Raw genomic sequence first — 20,795 nt, forward strand, 5'->3', positions numbered from 1 at the left:
AAAGCCTCCGTCAGGACTCTCCGCCTGCATTGCAGTGCTCACCTCCCTCCAGTGTGCTTCATCAGAGATTTCAGAGGAAAACAGCGGAGTCATGCTACTTTTAACGCTACTTTTCGTGTCTACAGGTAACGTCAACACCAAAAGCAAAATGAATAGTGTGTTTCACGCTGTCTTTTTTAACTATTGAGACTGCTATGAAGTTACATTAAAGGTTGTGTAACTAGTGCGTTTCAACATCAAACACGGAAGCGTCACCGTAGCTTTGGTAAACATCAACAAATAGGCTAGCTCATTTTAACAGCCAAACATTGGGTAACGCAACATTATTTCCTAAACAGAAAACGAGTTTTTGTGTTCATTAGAGTCGACAGAGTAGATGCTAAACGTGTAAATTACATAAATGAATCTTGTCAAGACAATTGAAGATGTTTTTGTTCGCCCACTCGTTAGCATCCGCTCGGCTAACATTAGCATGAGAGCTAACGCCTGGAGGTTAGTTAACGCTGTTGTGGCGTTAGCCTAAAAAATGACCCTTCAAAAGTCTAAAATCGATGTTTGTTTGTTAGCTAACTTGGACTATCGCGTTTAAACCTTTTTTTAAATACAAGTGCTGCCATTTTACGGACACTTTTTATGGGATAACGTGTGGTGCTTTGTTCGGTTGAATGTTTTTTTCTCATTTAAACAGGTCTTTTGAGTCGGGTGTATTTTTTGACTTCTTGTTCAGTGTTAGGAGGAAGTATAGATAAATCCCTGGCCACCAGCATCTTTCATTTCAGCTTTTTAATCAAATATCATTCCAGCTATACAGTTTTGCTTTCGGTCTATGGGGGTTTTCCATTACATTTGGACTCTTGCCTCTAATGGCTCAGCTTGTTTATCTGTATGTTCAGTTAAACTGGGTCAGTACTGCCAACAACAGATAACATACTGCTGTAGTTGTGCTTTGCATAAACATTTAGGCAACCAGGTTGGGTCCTATTATCTACTGATGTCTCGGTCTAGTGGTATTTGAAACATGGCCATTTGTTTACTTATCCAAGCACAATATGTGGTTTTATGCAGTCTACTGGAAATATTGGCTCACGTTTTTGGCATTTGGGCTTTGTGTTTGCTGAGCTTATCTTGTGTCTGACTTTTGGTTATGTGTAATATGTATAATACAGTTTGCACTTCACATTCTTACGTGCTTTAGGTCTCAATCACAATATTCAACATGGGTCTTTTACTAATCATGACTGTTGGGTGAAGCTAATGTATATCCTGGTGTAAATGTTTCACAGGTCAGTTTCTGTTGAACAATGCGGTCGGAGTTCTATTTATAAAACCTTTGGGGTTTGCTGGGTCATGTGATGTTGATTCACTCATGTTATGGGTTTGCAGTTTCAAAATTATAGTTCACAGAAAGTGAGTCAAACACAGGCCCGCACATGCCAGGCTTTTTTGCTGACTTACTCTAAAACATGTTTTTTGTCAAGTGACCTGTTTTTTTGGTGGATGACTACATAAAGCAGATAGAAAAAAGATGAAATACTGCATATCATCATCTGCTGCTGTATATGGTCCAGATATTTGTAAATGGTTTACTGCAGTACATAGATCTTTTGCAGAAATGTCCTCTTCATTGGAACAGTCAGTCTAGTGAGAACAGCTTGTTATTTTGTCTGACAGCTCATGTGACTCAGTGGAGGGTGGGTGGGTCCTGCCTGCAACTGTATTGGCATGAATACTGAGCAGGAGGGAGTTTACAGTGGTGGAACTGGGTTATTATTTGTCTGTGTAGCCTGATCTGTATTGCCAATTCTTGACTGTCACCAAAGGTCACTCAGTGGACTGCTGCAGCTCACTGCATACTGATCAGTTTATACTGAGTATTAACTATTGTGTTTTCTCTTATTTTCTATTAAAGACTTCAGTCTGACTATATGTCCAAACTGACAAGGATGTTTTAAAAAAGTAACTGGGAAAACAGGAAATGGTGCTGCAAGTCATTTGGTACTTTCCCACATCACTTTTATCTATCTTGATTGAAATGGGGAAGTGTGAAAAACTTTTTAGTGTGTTTGTGCAATGAAGCAAAGGTCAGTGTGTTTCAGTATATGCCTAAGCACTAATAGTGTGACTTCTGTGACTGCAATGTATGTAAATGATACATTCTCCCAGTGTATGGTCTGCTGCTTGCTGACTGGTATTGTCTGGCTGGGTGTGGGAATTCACATAAGCTTTGGATCAGTCATATGCTAATGTGGCTTAGCATTGTGAGCTAACAGGATTTAGTGTGTTTTGCTTGTTAGCAGTTATAAAACAGTAAGGCTGGATCTTTGCCCACAATACTCGCTGTGGGACATGGTTGTAGTTTCACAGAGAAACCCACTGATTTTCTTACCACAAACAAAGCTTTGCATGGGGTCAGGTTATGGATGATACTGTGTGTTGGCTGTAGATTGAGTCTGACTCCAACTGTCTAGATCACTTCCTTTTTATTGAAATGTCAAAATGTATGAACTGAGAAGTTAAGATTAAATTCAAAATACACCGATGATACATTTTAAAGATAAATCATGCTAAAGCTAATTAAGCCTACAAGTGTAACTACTCCTTCCTCAAATTTTTTTAAACCTGCATTGTTTTGAGGAAGTATAACTTGAATATCCTCATCTACTCATCACCAAAAGGTGTGATAAAATCAGTGTTTACTTTCAGGTAAAACTGACCAGAAATTCTATCTGAGTAAATGTTTCTTTGTTTATGATGACTTTGTAAAATATCTTCAGTGCCTCAATTAAAATGTTTATATTGGAAAATTTCAGATCTCTGTAGTAAAGTGATCTCATAAAATTTGACTCGTCTACTTTGCAGCTGTAGCCACCCCACTCCTGGGCACAGAGCAGTGTGCTCGCGGCCCCCCCTACTGGTGCCAGAATGTGAAGACAGCGTCTCTCTGCGGAGCTGTGACTCACTGCCAGCAGAACGTATGGAACAAGCCCCAGATGGTAAGGATCTGATTTTATTCTGTCAAAATGATGAGTGCTATTAAATTAAATTTCTTTAGCTTATTCTAAAAAGTGCAAACTTAAATGCATCAGTCACAGAACATACAAGCTCCTTATTTTCTAAGTTTTCATTACGTTTTTTGTGTTGTTATTATGTGACAAACAAATAGTAAATTTACCCATATTATTCCCCGGTTTCAGAAAAGTGTGCCATGTGATTTGTGCAAAGAGGTGTTGATGGTGGTGGAGCAGATTCTGAAGGACAATGCTACTGAGGTAAGATATTTTATTTATTTTATTTTAAACACCTTATTTTATCACAAGTGACTCATTTGCTTCATCGGAGGTGAATTCTATCTTTTTTTTTTTTTAATAAGAATTATTTTTTTTATGTATGTATTTATTTATTTTATTTATTTATTGCAGTCAGAGGTTCTTGGGTACTTGGAAAAGGCCTGCCAGCTCATCCCCGATGAAGGTTTGACTAAAGAGTGCAAGGAGATGGTGGATGACTACTACCCTATCCTTATAGGAATCATCACTGGAGAGCTGGTGAGCACAATCAACCTGTTTGTCCAGGTCTTGGCCTCTCTTCAGTAATAAATACAGAGCGGAAATCTCTGGAGGATGGCCTGAGGTCAAAACAATTACCTAAAATAACATTAGTTTAAGGCCACCGTAAGTTATCCATTATCACGGTGCCATTACAAGGTCTGAATTTAGAACCGCATTGGATGTTTTTTAAATTAGCTGCAAACCAGACAAAGATGGGTGTTTGATTTGTCTGTCAGTTTATCATTCTGCTTCGTCTCTTGATTAAACGGCTCATCTACCCGTCGGTGTCAAAGATCGCGAAAACAGAAGTGGTTGTGAGTGAAGTGCAGCGAGCTGAATAAGGACTATTGATGGGGAAGTGAGTCGTAGTCTAAATGGGAACAGAGTAGTCATTGTGAAATACTGAACCCCATGACTGGGATGAGTTGCTGTAGTTTTCTTTGTTTCAACTCTCACCTGCTACTTCAGAATGGGGAACAAAAGAGAGTTCTATACAGATCTCATAGATATATTTTAGATGATTTAAATTTTATAGGGACATACAGGCTGTAGAGGTTTATTGGTGCTTACTGTTGACAGGTTTTTAAATAAAGCATTCACTGAAGTAATTTAAATGTGTTGTGTTTTTTTAGGAGGATCCCTCTGTGGTGTGTGCAGCCATGGGACTGTGCACCTCTCAGCAGGCAGCCCTGGCTAAGGTCAAGGAGCAGCTCATGTCCAATGAAATCCCCCAAGTTGACCTTTCCCAGCAAGTGGCTCCCTTCCTCCTCAATGTGCCCCAGCTCCTTTATCCCCAGGAGAGCCCCAAGCAGGAAGCCCCCAAACAAGAGGCGCCAAAGCAGGTGCACTACTGAATTCCTCTCAGCACCCACATGACACCATGTTCTCCACCTGATGAATGCAGTTTTTAATTTGGCCCTGATTCTTTCTTTCTTTGTAGGAAAGTGAAGATGTGTGCCAGGACTGCATCAAGTTCCTGACTGACGCTCAAGCAGAAGCCAAGGCCAACTCCTCATTTGTCGACTCTCTCATTGAGAATGTGGAGAACCAGTGTGACCTGCTGGGACCAGGCTTATCTGCAATGGTGAGAGAATGGCCCACACAAGTCTTTTTTCTTATTCCTTTTTGACATTTTTTTTTTTTTTTTTTGAAGGCTGCACATTGACTGTTTTCTCCTCATTGCAGTGCAAGCAGTATGTCGGCCAGTATGGTGTCCTTGTTGTGCAGCAGCTCATGTCCATGGTGAGTCTTCTAACCCTCCCACATCATGTGATTAACTGATTATTAAAGAAGGAAAGAAAACGTTATTGTGTTTATTGCATACTTAAGCCACATTATAACACCAATGATCATTGTATTCTAATCCTCTACAATGAGCTTAATGAACTGGTCATCAAAACTAACGTTATTTGGACATTCTGTTGATGCTAAGCTCATATGCAGTCTCGCAGCACCACCTGGCCTGCTGACATCTTTTAAATCGTTTACATTTTTTTTCCCTCCCACTTCGTAATGTCTGTCGTTTTTCGTCTGTGTTCTTTCTTTAATTTTCTCCCCCTCCATTCATGTTGTCCTGCTCTGTTTTTCTCCTGCTCTGGGTTTTTGTGTGCTGCTCCCCAGGAACAGGTAGGTCTCTCTGTGTTCAGCCTGTAGCATCTTAACCCTTAGCTCTCGCTTCTTGTGCTGTCACCTCCTAGTGCTACTCACCTGACTCTGTAGTGATGCATGTAGATGGTCTAATTTTGAGTAAGACTACTATATTAACCTGAACATTTTTACTTGTTTGGCGAACAACTTGACACTAAAGTGACACAGCAAAGGGCCACATTCAACTCCTCTCCTGTTTCCCCACATCAAATATGCACATAGTGCTGTCATCCATATGTTTGGATCTTGTGATGAGTGCTTGTAGTTTGCACAAACAAGTCAACTGAGAGATGCACTGGTCTTTATTAACTTGAGGTGTCTATCCTCACCAAATTAAAGCACCATCTTTTTATTGTATTGTGCGTGGCTGTTTTTTCTTTAACACTATGGCTGATCTCATTGAATGCCTCCAAAGTTGGTAAACATTTTCCAGTATGGGCGTGTGTTGGTGTGTGTTTGGTACTGGTCAAAACAAAACATAGCATAAGACTTAATGTCTCTGGGTTTTTAATATAAAAAAAAAGTATGCATATTGCATGGGTGGTATTGCTGTGGAATGGTATGCAGATTACAAACATGCAGTGGGGTCAGTTTTTTTTTTTTTTTTTTGGTAGACCTTTTGGCTGTGTATCCTAAACTTACTATTTTCATCTTCAGCAACCCAAGGATATCTGTATCCATGCTGGCTTCTGTGAAGAAATGAAGAAATCCATTCCCATGCTGAAGCTGCTGCCTGCCATTGCTGTACCTGCCTCCAAGACTGTACCTGCCTCCAAGACTGTACCTGCCTCCAAGACTGTACCTGCCTCCAAGACGGTACCTGCTCTCAAGCTTGTCCCTGCCACCAAGGTAGAGTCTGCTGCTGACAAACAGGTAAGTTCCAGTGGGAAGTCCTGGTTGCTTATTTTTTTCTCAGTACCTGATATCGATGCAAGATTTAAAGTTTTTTACATGCACATAAGATATTCCCTCTTTGTGTTGCAGCCCATGGTGCGAGTCCGCGATTCCCCAACCTGTGCCATCTGTGAGTTTGTGATGAAACAGTTGGAGGGTATGTTGGAGGATCAGACAACAGAGGTAGGATGTGTGCTACAAAATTGGATATGATCATAAAAATAATGGACTCAGCTCAGTCAGGCTGACTCTGTCTGTCTTTCTTTGTCTCAGGAGGAGGTGATTAAAGCCGTGGAGAAGGTGTGCGGACTTCTGCCCTCCTCTCTGTCTGGCCAGTGTAAGGACCTGATCGAGACCTACGGCCAGGCCATCATTGAGCTACTGGTGCAGCAGGCTGACCCCAAGACCGTCTGCACGGTGTTGGCACTTTGCAATGATGCCAGCCGCGCATATGTCCGTAAGTTCTCACTCTTCACAGCAAACTGAAAGGAAGTACTGATGTACTGCATAAATTGTGCCAAAACAATATTAGAGTTTTACAAATAAGCTTTTTATACTTACACAAGAACAAGATTACATAGGTGCTCCATGTCAACTGTATATAATCAGAGTTTTGCTTTCCTGCTAAGTTATGCAATTTTTTTTACACTTTTTGACTGGTCCCCTAAAATGTCAGTTGCTAATTTCTGTAAAACATTCTCATTCTGGTTTCTGTTCTGATTCTTCCCAGCTGCACTTGACCAGACTCGCTTCAAGGCTGGTGGCTACTGCGAGGTGTGCAAGATGGCCGTCACCTACATCGATGGTATTTTGGAGAAGAACGCTACAGAGGCAGAGATCGAGGAGGCAGTGAGGAAAGTATGCAGCTTCCTGCCTGACTCTCTTCAGACTCAGGTGAGTAGTTGCATTTTCTTACAATTTGGTTTTGTTTTTTTTGGTAACATTTACCACTCCTCCTGAGCCTCATGTTAACCCCCTGTTTTGTCTGTGTCAACAGTGCGACCAGCTGGTTGAACAGTATGAGCCAATGCTTGTCCAGCTTCTGCTCCAGATGCTCGACCCCGACTTTGTGTGCATGGTAAAGAGCCAAATGGATTAAATTATGACAAGACAAATGAACAATTTTATCTTCATTGCTGAGATGTTCTAAGTTTTTTTGTTTGTGTTAGAAACATGATTGCTCGTTTAATTTAGAACGCACTAGAATTTTTGTCATTGTCTTTCTTTTTTTTTTCTCCATAAATTGTTGGTAGTATATAGTAAAATGAATTGTGCTTATGTTCTGTTTTTTTTGTTTTTTGCAACAGAAAGTGGGAGCCTGCCCTGAATCTGTGCAGAGGCTGCTGGGAACAGAGCAGTGCAGCTGGGGACCTGCATTCTGGTGCAAGAACATGGAGACAGCAACTCGGTGCAATGTAAGTAGTTATTTTCTGCATCCCTAGACTGGGGTTCCTTGAATCTGTGCAGAGGATAAACCTTTTTTCATTAAGGGAATGTCTTTTGAGTCCCAAATCATCATTGACAAACTGAAGTGACTCACTCTTACTGTGTTGCAATTCACAACTGATTTTCTAAAACTGATCATGTAAAGTGTAAGGAAGTTTGCTTCATGAGGCATGTCTAACCGCCTGTTTTGTTTTTCAGGCTGTGGCTCACTGCAAACGCCACGTGTGGGTATAGAAGAGGAAGATGAGCACAAACTGACCTGTAGGGAATTTAAAAAGAAAAAAAATATACTGTAGTGCTGCTTCCCACTTTTAATTTTTGTCCTGTTTTCTTTTTTTTTTAATAGACATAAATGACTGCAATTCATGTTTAAATTAACTTTGATATTTTGAATGATGTCATGGTGGAAAGGGACTGGACACTTATTATTTTTTTGTTTCTCTGGGAGGGGCAGAGGAGAATTGATTACGTGTTTAGCGGCCTGCAGCTCATTGTGTTTCTGCGTCACTCCAAGCAGATGTTACTAAGCTTCACTGTAGGACTTTGCAGATTTGCATTGTTTGATTTGTACTTGCCTGTATTGCTTGGTGGGTGTGGTGTATGTAGGAACACAAATTTCACATGTTTGTATAATGTCGACAGATCATCAGATAGCTGCTGCTCTGATGGTTCTGCAGACCCCCCCCCCCCCCCCAGCTGGATTTGATGATTCTTCCTCACTATGAGAACTGAGACAGCTCAGTGTATTAAGAATGACTGGCATTACTTTTAGCAGTATGTCCAATCCTACAACAAATTTATATTTTGTAGACCGAAAATGGGTTGATGTTTTAAGGAGCTGATACGGAGGAAATAAGATGGTCTATGTGTACCTCCTCACTCACCTCCCATTGTTTGCACTCTTCCTGTTTGTAAATCACTGCTTTTCTAACGTACAGAAAGCATCTCGACTATGTCTGCTTCATACCCTGAGCCTATTGTCAGTTGATCTGTAAATTTTTAACAATTAAAATGATCCCAAATCCATTCTTGTTTCATTTTTGCCTTTGCTGTACTGAATACAGCCCTGCTCTTTCAAGTTTGTCACACCTACTGGTTTTTCAGCATTAAGTGTTGCAAAATAATAAGGGCCTGTCACGGCTTGTGTGTATGTGTATATATTTTACTTCTAAACTTGAGAGCTGGTACTTAGAGTTAGGGGTTTCAGGCAAAGGCGTAATTGAAAATCTCAATTTCAATACACAGCTCTTTGACCTACCTTTTTTAAAAGCAGTCACAGTTAAGTTTATTGGTGCTCATTTAGACAGAACTGTGTATACGTTTTTCATTTGCCATGTTCTCATGTATTCTTTCACATAGTTTTGTTGTTACAAGATAATGAGAGACTTTATTAATCCCACAAAGGGGGAAATTCATAGTGTCAAAGTAGCAAGACAAAACGGGTAAAAAAAGACATGACAAAACAGCAAAAATGAGAGTGCACCTAGTAGCCATCAGGGATTAAGCAGACGGCAAAGATAAAGTGCATGACAGTGTAAGATATACAGTGCATAAAGTATTCAGACCCCCCCTTTAATTCTTCACCCTTTTTTACATTGCAGCCTTATGCTAAAATCTAAGTTCATTTCAAGTTTTTGCAAATTAATTAAAGAAAAACTGAAATATCACATGAACATGAGTATTCAGACACTTTGCTCATTACTTAGTAGAAGCACCTTTTTTAGCTAATACAGTCATGAGTCTTCTTGGGAAAGATTCTACAAGTTTTTGGGGATTTTCTGCCACTCTTCCTTGTAGATCCTGTCCAGCGCTGTCAGATTGGATGGGGAACGGTGGCAGACAGCCATAGTCAGGTCTCTCCAGAAATGTTCAATTAGTTTTCAGTCAGGTCTGAGTTGTTCCTAAGCCACTCCTGTGTTATTTTGGCTGTGTGTTTAGGGTAATTGTCATGTTGGAAAGTGAACCCTCGGTCCAGTCTGAGGTCCTGAGCACTCTGGACAAGGTTTTCATACAGGATATCTCTGTACTTTGCCACATTCATCTTTGCTTCAATTATGACCAGTTGCCCCGTTCCTGCAGCTGAAAAACACCCCCACAGCATGATGCCACCACCACCATGATTCAACGTTTGGATGGTATTGGGCAGGGGATGAGCAGTGCCTGGTTTCCTCCACACATACCACTTAGAATTGGGCCAAAGTCCTTTAGGGTTTTTTTTTTTGTTGCAAACTCTATGCAGGCTTTCATGTGTCTTGCACTGAGGAGAGGCTTCTGTCGGGCCACTCTGCCATATAGCCTAGATTGGTGGAGGGCTGCAGTGATGGTCGTCTTTCTGGAACTTTCTCCCATCTCCACACAGGATCTCTGGAGCTCAGCCAGAGTGATCTTTGGGTTCTCTCTCCCTCGACTGCTCAGTTTGGCTGGACGGCCAGCTCTAGGAAGAATCATTGTTGTCCTAAGCATCTTCCATTTAAGAATTATGAAGGCCACTGTGCTCTTAGGAACATTAAGAGCCCAGATCTGTGCCTTGCCACAATTCTGTCTCTGAGCTCTTCGGGCAGTTCCTTCAACCTCATGGCTTTCATTTTGCTCTGATATGCACTGTGAGCTGTAAGGCCCTTGTTATGTGCCGTAGTGTTTGCTTTGTGTTTGGTGCTGTGTTTTGTTTCTTTTCCTTTCTCTTGCCAGGTACTGCCATCCTCCTCCCTCAGCTGATCACCACAGCTGTGCCCCATTTGCAATCAGCCCCAGTATAAAGGCTCCAGCTTTCCCTTTCTCTGTGCCAGTGGACTATCCGGCAATGCAGTTGTTGGTGCCTTGCGTGTGACTCTCTGTGTTATAGACTGGTAGTGGTAGTGGTTTTAAAGTTATTATATTGATATCATGACACAAAGTGACCTCTACCAAACAGTATGAAACAAACAGGACAGTTGAAGTCTTGGAACAAAAGGTTCCAGACTTGAGACTTTACATTTAGACATTACCATTTCAAACAAGTATTGATTTGTATAGATAAAATATGTTTATTAAGAACTAAATCAAAGAGCTTGAAATGTAAATGTAGTGTGAACAGTTTAACATATAGAATTAGCTAAAAGCCTGACAGTTAAAAATGTATATCGTCTTGGTGAAACTAACCTGTGATTTATTCATATAAGTGATTGAATGTTTAGAATAAGGAATAAGCGTTTGATGGTGGAAAGATCAAAAATATCATGCACGTTTATTTTGCACTCTGGGAGCCGTAGGTTTCTGTATTGAGACTGAGTCATGGTGCATGTGACAGATCAGCTGAAATAATGTTGCTTCTCTTGGTGCATGTGCAAATCTTCACTTGACCTTCGCTTTTCCTGATAGCTTGTGTAAGTGATACTCCTAATACCCTTGTCTCTGACAGTGGGAGAGCATCTAGGAGAGAATGAGATTGCCAGTAAAGAGCTTTAACCTTCTTACCACATGCATTGACTATGCCTGGCATGACCTTTAAATGAACCTGTGCCCAGCCAGCCATTACCATGTCCCCCCTAGTGTTTGAGAGGAAGATTACCATTTAACTAAATCAAAGGCTTTGCCGGCTAAATGTGTGTTTTTGTCTGTGTGTTATTGTGAAGCGACCTTGGGTTTCATGAAAGGCACTATACAAAATAAAGTTATTATTTTATTATTAAAATCAAATTCATGGCTCCTACACCACAACATACCTGTTATATCTGGGCACTTTTACAGAAAGGCTGGTTTCTCTTAAAATCTTAAGTCATACAAAGCAGATGAAGTAGCTAGTTTAACACTTTAAGCCCATTGTTTGAATACATTTAGCAGCACGACTGAACAGCTTAAAATAAAGTGATTCAACAGTAACTAAAGTTTTTGGCAAAAAGTGGATGAGTTTCCAAAAGTTTATGGGCTGGTAAAGAAATAACAAACATTATTTAAAAAAAGATTTAAAATACCTTAATACCATAACCTTACCATAACATGACACTATGGGATGATTCACGATGATTTCTAATATTAAAAAAAATTAATCCAAGATACAGTAACACTAAAACCCTGTCATTTAATATGAACAATTATGTTCATTCACTGATAATGATTATTAATATTTACTAATATCTTGTATATGTTGGCCAGACAAAGCCCACAATTTAAAAATTAAATTTGAATGAATGAAAATGAATTTCAAAGGACATTTAAAAATATTTCTATTACTATATTTGTTTTGATTGAGGATATAATTATTTTTGATAATATGGTCTGGAGCCCTCGTTCCTTAAACAACCGTTTTTTGGCAAATGGATTTAATAAATCAGTGAATATTTAATTGTTTGCAGATTGTGCACTGTGATGGTGAGACCCTTCACTGAAGATCCTTTCAACAAGTATTTTGTAGTCAGTGAGGAGACACTGACCCAGGCTGGGGGCAGCTCTGCCTCCCAGTGGGACGTTGGTCAAGGTTTCACTGACAGTGAACCCTAGATCTGTCTGTACTTGCTGCCTACACTTCTACTCTTCAATTCTCTGCTGAACTGAGAGCTGGCCCAGGAACAGGTGGCTGAGGTCATACCTGCTATCATGAAGTCCATGGGCTCAATGGGAAAGGCCCTTGCAGGCGTTAAATCATGGCAGGATGTCGATCAGTTTTGGGACGCCAGTGGAATTATTTCAGCCAATTCTGACAGCTTTGACATCTGTCAGGAGAAGAAAGAAGCAGGAGTGAAGACAGAAAGCACTGCAGGGAGAATTCTGAGTAACCTCGCCATAAAAATGAGGTGCTTAAAATGCAATTATTGGGTCGAGTTAGCTTGAAGGATTTTTTTTTTTTTTTTTTTTGCTGCTGGCTCATCACAAGAAAATTCCAACCTCAACACGACATATATTATCCAATGAGTATATCCTTTACAGAAGACCTTTCAGGCTGGTACCATTGTTGTACTAACCTGGTAGTATTGAAGGGATTCTTCATGGGGTCACTGGTCATGTCTTCCCCACAGAGCTTCAGGGCAATGTCCAGCTCTTCTTAACCTTACCAGGCCTCAGTGATCTATGCAGCCTGAGGGATGCTGGATGCAGTAGTGAACAGTGCGATTCATATGTGCCAGCAACAGCAAAGACAGTTTACCTTCCCATGGCAGCAGACTGAAAACAATACACTGTTTGAGGTGCAAGAAGCCTCCATGGCACTGGTGCTAAAACTTAGCTTGCAAGAAAAACTGCACAATATTTTCAACTTCTCCCAAATTTCAGACAAACTGGAGTGCAAAATGGGAATGTCTGCCTCTCTAAGAGAAAGAAAGAAAACCCAGCAAGACATTTCTGAGCACAGCAACCACAGCACAGCACTGGGTCATGAGAATCCAAGGTCAATCACATGGCTGTTGAAGTGTCATGGACAAAACAGTATTGTTGACACAAGGTGGCAGCAGTGTCCTCAGTGTTGAAGTACTGACTGGGCTGGAAGAGCTGAGTGGCCATGACAAACTGTGGCGTTGGCATTTTGACTAAGGTACGTTTGTTTGTCTCAGAGTTTATCAACGTTGTGTTGCACAAATACAGTTTTTAAACAGCTTTTAAAGCCAAGCAACCATTCAAGGTTTTAATGTAACAAAAATTTACAACAGTTACCTAAGATAATGATAATCTAGATTGGTTTCTCCAAGAAGCCACTGGCATTAATTCACTACAATAAGATAATCAACATCGAGAAGATAAAAACTGAATTCAGTGATGATTTGGAAAATGGTCTGCAGTGATGTAAAGTACATGATTTAAAGTTAATGAGATGTTACAGAGTGCAAGAATTCTTCATAGACTCTCCTAAATCTAATGTCAGGGTGTACAAAAGGTACAGTGAATTACATTGCAAGTTGCTATACTTTAAAAGGTTTTTTAAAACTAAATACAAAGCAAACAAGAGATTTATAAACTGGTTATTATGTCTATTATGAAATTCCATTGCAAAATGATGACAAAGTCAACAGGTTTTCCTGCAATGTCATTATATTTATAGACAGCAGACATGAATGAACCACAGGTTGTTCAACAACAATTTGCCACATTTTCCAGCTGTACCTCTTTTATAATAGATGGTGCATCTTTGCAATCTGCATATTTCATTGAAGCTGAACTAAAAATAACAGACACACCTATTATATACCCCAAACTTTTACCCCTTGAATCACATACATACATTTGTGCAAAATGTGTTAATGTAATATCAAACATAAAAAATATCAAGAAATGTTGTTTAATGATGTGTCCCTTATGGACTGCACTGTCATGTGGTTGAGCCATCTTCATCTCTCTCTTTAATATTTAAATGACCTAGTTATGCTGGACGCAGCCCTGAGACTCACATCATGAGCAACATCAGTGTAAACATAACACACATTAATGTGAGGTATGAAGGAGCTAAGGCTTTTTGGTCAAGTGAAAATTAGAAGCTTATTTGCACCTTTCCCTCATTGCAGATGGTTTTACGGCTGCACTTTGCATCACAGTGCTTTCAGGTTCTGACATTCACAGACTCTATTGTCCAGCTACAGTCTGCTGTATAGCTCAACTATACAGCTGTACATGACAAGGCTATTGCATAACAGTCTGATCAGATACAGTGAACAATAAGCGCAGAGAAAGCAGATCCAAAAGCCAGTCCCAGAGTGAGGAAGAAGGACATGACCACTCCTGTGGCCTCTGTCAGCTCCCGAGGTACCACCTTTGGCCCATAGATCATCGGTAGAGTACCTAAGTAACCATTAGTAAGGCCTAGCAGGCAGTTAAAAATCACAGGGTACACATCATGTGTGAACAGCACAGTGTGGAGGTGGTCCCTTGGCTGGTAGTTACAAAACATGAGAAGTGGGATCATGATTGAGCGACACAGCACCAGTGCAGGCAGGACTCGGCTGGTAGGACCAGGCACCTGAAGCCAGGCTGTGGCCTGCCTACCGCAGAAGTCCGCTACGTTGTATAGGAGGAAACTGGTCAGGGGCACAAAGTAAGTGGTGGTCCAGGGGCTGCCGCTGTCTTTGTTCACAGACTGGATCCCTGATGACACTGCAGGGAACAACATGATAGAGACAAAGAAGACGAAGAAGACGCTCAAGCCCAGCACCCATATCTTCCTGAGGATAGGTTGCAGCGGTGGGACCGAGACACTGCTCCCTGCGTCTGACATTTCTTCCCCCTCACTCATAACTCCTGGATTGGTACACGCTGCTGCTAGCATGTAGTGTCTGGAGGGAAGAGAAGAAGAACATAGATCTAGTCCCACAAAAATCTCAGAATGAATCAAATAGTAGCAACTAATTGAAATGCACAAACAATGTTATTGGAACAAGTAAGTGTGAAGCATTACAAAACGTGTGATGTAATGTTCAGTATGTTTTCAAGCTTGGACCCATCTGGTGGTAATATAAGGAATGACACTGAATTTGTAATCTATGGTATCCAGATTCAGCAAAGACAAAAGGTTTTTGTTATAAAAAAAAAAAAAAAAAAAAAGGTGTTCTGATGAATTTGAAAATTAAAATACAGGATTTTCTATATGGGAACCAACATCTCTATCTTTCCTACTGACCGTGAATATGCCAGCTTGGGCAGCAGCAGGTACGTGAAAATGCAGAGTAGGATGAAGACGTCGGCTGTCAGGAAGTAGGCCAGAGCACTATCTGTGACATCCTTTGCCACTGCCAGATCTACTATTGATGCTACTGCACTCAGGGTGCCTCCCATAGCCTGGCCTGAAACAGAAAAGGATTTAAGCTTATGCATTGTTCAGTCATTTAACTAGAAACACTTCAGCTACCTCATGTCCCACCATGATTACCTCTGTTATTAAATCTGAATATAAATCTTTAAATTTAAGTAGAGTGCTGACATGAAAAAACAGTCGTGATAGCAAGTTATTTCATCAATAAACCTTTAATAAAGCTGATAAACAGTACATAAACAGTACTGTACATATTTCAAGACAGCAAAAAGAGTATAAATGTGATGTATAAAGAAATAGTTCTGAACTGATTAAGGACTGTACCTGATATGAGGGCCTGGGAGATCCTCATGGGGAAATGTCCGCTAATCCCGAATACACTGCCAGTAAAGAGGTTTGAGGCTCCGCTGACGACAGCCACACTGGCCAATGTGCCGACAAAGAACCCCATCCTGCTGTTTGACACATCCACCTTAACCAGCACTGTGGTCACCACAAATAGCAACAGGATCACAAAGAGAGATGACAGAATCCGCACATTTGCTGACAACCTATGAAAAACACACACAGACACACACACACACACACAGACACACACACACACACACACACACACACACACACACACAGACACACACACACACACACACACAGATTAGGCAGGTCAGTTGATCAACATAAACTCAAAAATTAAAGCAGCCATAAGGGGAGATATTTTTTATCTTAGCAAGGACAGTTTGATTTGATTGAATACAGTCTGTGTAAACCACAAATTTTCATACAACTCTGACTGTGACATGATATGATATGAACTATCCATCACAAATAATAAACATATAACATTGTGCGCAAGAGATGCCTTTTACAATGCTGAAACATCCTCTTCTCTCCATGTTATCTCACACCAACACAGACTGATCAAAGTCCAGAGAGGAAAATAAAGAGACTCACACCATTTAAGGTCACTGGGCAAATTAGATCACTGTAATCTAATCTAATGTACTAAGGTACTTAATTATGTTTATCGTCGTGGAGTGAAAGACTCAACAAGTTAAAAAGTCAGAGAGGATTGAGCTGCTTGTGCATGAATGTGTGTGTTTATGGCAAAAGCAACCTGTTTACTAGGATATAGTTGAGTATCAGGCACAGCACAGAGGGCACCGTGGAGGCGATGGCCAGGTAACTCTCAAAGTAGTCCTGTGAATAGTTACAGAAAAGAAACATTATCAGTTCACAGAGTTCCTTGCATATAAGCGCACACATTATGCAATCACATAGTGTGTCTATTTCACTCACACACACACACACACACACACCACTGACACTCTGCCTATCAGTCGAACTGTGTCAGTGTGCAAGTGAGCGAGCTAGTCAGCTCGTCTCAGGCCAATGCAGCACAGTGTGTGTACAGAGGACTGAGGTCAAATATTAATCTCTCAGAAACCACCCAGACTGTTCTGCAGATTTAACAGTGGTTTGTCTTATCTAAAATAACAACCTAGGATTAACTGTACTGTTTTAACAAATGAACACTTGTCTTCTTGTATTCTTTGCTGGTTGCTGAATCATGCTGCATGCCACTGTGCTATTATTAAAGTGATCAATCAGCAAAGGCATGTTTTGCTAGGAGTGAGGTACAAATACAGGAATATTAAGAGTTTGATTAGAGTTGACAATGAGTTTGAGTCATTAAGTACTTTGGCCTTTCTCTTGGATGTTGTGCAGCTCTTTCAGTTGACTACACATATGTCTGCGTTTGTGACACTCCTGTCCAAATTGACGAGTGAATCAAATAAATTTATTTACTGTCACAGCAGATCCACTTTGTTTGCTTGACTCCCCTGATTTATAGCGACAGTACCTGGATGCAAGAAATCTTCCTTTTACTCTCTCAATCTTTCATTCCTCAACAGGTCTTGTGGCATTTCTAATGGTATAATTGTGTTGAAATGGACTTCTGTGTGATGTGAAAGAACACTCAGTGCTTACATCTGTCACACTACACACATAGCAGTGTGCATACATCTTTGTACACACACACACACACACACACACACACAGAGCAAAAACAGTGCTGTTGTTTTCCTCTAACTCACACCGAGGTCTGAACGTTGCTCTTCACTGCTGCCGCCATGAGTGTTGTTACTCAGTTTGTAGAGCCAGTAGTGTTTGGCTGTTATGAAGAAATTCCAGGGAAGCAGGGAGCCGATGCCCATCAGAAAGAAGATGATGTACACCAAACAGTAAGAGTCCTCAGGACTGTAGCGTACGGCCAGAGGCACTGATGAATGTTTGGGCAGAAGTGATGCAGAGGGACTCTGGTCCTCGCTCTCTTCATCATCAGATACATTATGGTTACCAAGAGCATTTGAAACATAGGAGGAGTTGAGACTGGGCTGCACAGGCCCTGTGCTGTCCATTTTCACTCTCAAAGTAAAGAAGAGAGAAAAAGGGGAAGGCTGGGGAAAGGGAAGTAGTAAAATACACTAAGCAGAAAGCTGTGAAAGAAAAGAGAAAAACATCTTTAAAAAGAACTCAATGCAACATAGTAATATTCCTGTATTAAGTCAAGAGAAGAAGAGACTTACTTTTATAAGTACTTGTCCACAAAGGAGAGAGTAGACAGTGAAGCCATACTCTGAAGAGATATCTGGGTTGTAGCTGGTAGAAAACAGTCCGGTGGTCAGTGAAAAGCAATGCTGCAGTGAGAGGAATCACATTTAAGCCATTTTGGGGATATCAACTAATATTGTCAACCTTTATCTCTTCATAAAAAAATAAAACACACAAAGAAGATAACGTGAGACCCAAAGAGGAAAAGCTGTACTCTGAACTTGAACTGTTTATGTTCAGCAATACAAAAAAATGAAAATGAAACTTTCAAGCACACAACAGAAAAAGAAACAAAGATAACTTTTGAATGATGGTTATGTTGTGTAGACTTCATTCCAAAGCTGGCATTTTGCCAACTCTGTGCTTTCTTCCAAGCCACTAAGTTTTACAAGTTATCTACTTCTATGGGGACAGAAAAGTCTTCAATTCAGCAATGCCTCCTCATCATGTTTCAGTTGATGTGGAATGTCACATGAACACATTGTCCTGTTCTTACTGAGCCAAAGCACCCCCAATAATATTACTGGGGGCCCCTGACATTATTACTATTTGACATCAGTGTGTGGACGTGAACTCCAAGGATTTTATTAAGTGGACTGGTGCAGTGTGATTGTTTGACTGTGTGCTGACCTTCAGCAGTAACCACAGTTAATCTCACATTTGCACGTTCTTCACTACAACCTCACATGTACAAAGAGAAAAAAAAAACCCTCACATTTAAAAAAAGAAGCAATGAATGGTGACCTTGTGGGAAAAGTCATGAGACAGACACCAGAGAGATGCAGTGGCTGAATACTACTGACAGAAATAGAAAAGCAGGCTTTCATTTGCATCATCTGCTTGCACAATGTGAGGTTATTTCTTGAACTACTGAAACACACTAGAATAAAGGAAGACTAGGGTTAGAATAACATGACAGTATGACGCTGAGCTTGCATCTTAAAGCCTCTAATGAGGAACCGGTACTCACATGATGCTTACCCAAGAAAATGCAATTACACCGTTTAAAACTTCAGATAACATACTGAGAAGTTTCATTCAAGGAAGTGCAACCCCTGCTCGCTGCGGGCAACTGTTTTCAATGTGTTTTTCCACAACTCAGAAGGTCTTCATTATTAAAGAACTATTAATAGACATTGACGAATAAATATGTCGTTTGTCATTAAACAAACTAACGTAAAGTGACCATACCTGTTAGCTTGTGTATCCAAGCCTTGAACAAAGTGTACAAAATCGTAGCTCACTGATATTCGACCCGCGGCTAATGTCGGGCTAATTCAATAAAATATAAACGTACCTCACTGTTAGAGAATCACTGGAGGTTGCTTCTGTCCTTTCTGAATCGTAACACTGACACACAAATCCATTTCACAGCAAACTTCGTTTATAGTCAGCTGATAAACAACATACTTTACAGCCTATGATCCACCAGCAGTGTTATTTATCTCACACCCGCATTCTGCTAAGACACGCCCCTATGCTGCGTTTTGATTGGCTCTAACCTTGACAACTCCCGCCTCATGAGTTAAACCTAACCAATTCAACAAACTTAACTATGAAGTACTAGCCAATCAGAGGGACGATTTGCAAAGCGCTACCCTCGCGAGAACATTTACTAACAACAAGATCTATTCAGCACGGATTAAAAACGCGCACTTCACACTTTTTTGCTTTTTCAAGGAGAATAGTGGGATATTAAATTTAAAAAAACCTGTGGTGTCATTAATAAACTGAGTGGGAGAAGAAGGACTGTGGTTGCCTTAGTCATGGTACTAATCATTCAGCTGGGGTGTTATTATCATTATTATTATTATTAGTAGTAGTAGTAGTAGTATTATTTTCAGTTTAGTTCAAGGGGATGGTCTTGAAACAGTGCTCTGTGCTAGATGGATAACCCTGATAGCAAGACAATGATGATAACGATTTTTATTGTTTGCAATATCAGGTTTAATGCCCATGGTTCCAACAAGATCTTATTTAATTAACACATAGGCTATACTTCTTTGTAGCGACTTTAATGAATGTCCTAATGTTATGAAGGATAAACACCATGCTAGGTTAAACCCAGGTTCACAGTGCAATGACCTGGTTTTGTGCCAAACGTTCTTTGACTGACACATGATGTCGTACAAAAGAACTGTACTAGAAAAAAAAACACTTGGCCTAATAGAAGACTATTATTAAAATCAATAATTGATCTATTTTTAATTTCTTCCCCTACTCATCAATTTATGTTTAGTTTATGTATAAGTTATATTTCATATTAATATTACACCCCATTATCAGAGACTACAAGCAAATACTTTAAATTAGGTGCTGAAATTAGGTCCCAGGAGACCTTGTGAATGTGAGGATATTGGAAATTCAACAAAACTCTCTTGAATGATGAGTCATATAATGACACTGATAAAAAACTAGCAGAAGAAATTGTCAATGATGGCTTAAACAATGACAATAGGAATTCTTCAGATATAAAGTCTTTGTCTGTTGCTATTAAAAGTAAGGAGCTAAAGAAATAAAAAGGTATGCAAAAAGCTGACTTGATGTACAAACTTGACCTTCTACTGACAAAAGAAAATATCACTCCGGAGGAAGAACTTGAGCTGAAGGACATCTGGCTGCAGCTAGATCAAATTTATTTGACGCTTGCCATTAATTCAAACATGGCAAAAGGAGTGCTTATTAGGTCTAGAGTCAAGTGGCAAGAGGAAGGTGAAAGGACCACAAATAACTCTTTTGCTCTCATGAAAAGACATTTTAGAAGAAAATAATTAACTGCCCTTAATATTGATGGAACTCATTTTATGGAAAATTATATGAATCCAATTTAATAAAAACTATTATGCAAATTCCACACTAATATTCCTTCAAATGATGAGAAATTTAAATTTGTGTGACTCTGACTTGCTAATGAAATTCAAGTTGCATTATTTTCAATG

The 20,795-nt window shown here is 40.1% G+C and overlaps 2 protein-coding genes across 3 annotated transcripts; one reads left to right on the forward strand and one right to left on the reverse strand.

Annotated features, from left to right (window-relative positions):
* Positions 1-8,561, forward strand: psap (prosaposin). The gene is made up of 14 exons (XM_053333111.1): positions 1-125; positions 2,860-2,993; positions 3,195-3,269; positions 3,420-3,545; positions 4,181-4,390; positions 4,489-4,632; positions 4,734-4,790; positions 5,853-6,068; positions 6,180-6,272; positions 6,363-6,546; positions 6,820-6,983; positions 7,087-7,167; positions 7,397-7,504; positions 7,734-8,561. The coding sequence occupies exons 1-14, from the start codon at positions 92-94 to the stop codon at positions 7,767-7,769; spliced, it is 1,662 nt and encodes a 553-aa protein (XP_053189086.1). The 5' UTR covers positions 1-91; the 3' UTR covers positions 7,770-8,561.
* A 4,965-nt stretch (positions 8,562-13,526) lies between these two features.
* On the reverse strand, positions 13,527-19,296 carry slc29a3 (solute carrier family 29 member 3). 2 transcript variants are annotated; one of them, XM_053333114.1, is made up of 7 exons: positions 19,154-19,296; positions 17,832-17,942; positions 17,340-17,741; positions 16,358-16,440; positions 15,568-15,794; positions 15,112-15,274; positions 13,527-14,767 (listed from the first exon to the last, which is right to left on the reverse strand). In XM_053333114.1, exons 3-7 carry the CDS (start codon positions 17,661-17,663, stop codon positions 14,137-14,139), a joined length of 1,428 nt encoding a protein of 475 aa, XP_053189089.1. In that variant the 5' UTR covers positions 17,664-17,741; positions 17,832-17,942; positions 19,154-19,296; the 3' UTR covers positions 13,527-14,136. The 2 variants fall into 2 exon arrangements, with proteins under 2 accessions (XP_053189089.1, XP_053189091.1); XM_053333116.1 differs by lacking the exons at positions 17,832-17,942; positions 19,154-19,296 and having other exon boundaries at positions 17,342-17,492.
* Between the last annotated feature and the right edge of the window lie 1,499 nt (positions 19,297-20,795).

This window comes from Scomber japonicus, chromosome 14 (genome assembly GCF_027409825.1).
Source record: "Scomber japonicus isolate fScoJap1 chromosome 14, fScoJap1.pri, whole genome shotgun sequence".
NCBI lineage: Eukaryota > Metazoa > Chordata > Actinopteri > Scombriformes > Scombridae > Scomber > Scomber japonicus.

Coding starts and splice junctions, on each gene's coding strand:
- psap (XM_053333111.1), top strand. CDS start 92: ATGCTACTTTTAACGCTACTTTTCGTGTCTACAG. Junction 2,994..3,194: donor TATGGAACAAGCCCCAGATG/GTAAGGATCTGA, acceptor CCCCGGTTTCAG/AAAAGTGTGCCATGTGATTT. Junction 6,547..6,819: donor TGCCAGCCGCGCATATGTCC/GTAAGTTCTCAC, acceptor GATTCTTCCCAG/CTGCACTTGACCAGACTCGC.
- slc29a3 (XM_053333114.1), bottom strand. CDS start 17,663: ATGGACAGCACAGGGCCTGTGCAGCCCAGTCTCAACTCCTCCTATGTT. Junction 15,795..16,357: donor AACTATATCCTAGTAAACAG/GTTGCTTTTGCC, acceptor TGTTTTTCATAG/GTTGTCAGCAAATGTGCGGA. Junction 14,768..15,111: donor CCCAAGCTGGCATATTCACG/GTCAGTAGGAAA, acceptor TCTTCCCTCCAG/ACACTACATGCTAGCAGCAG.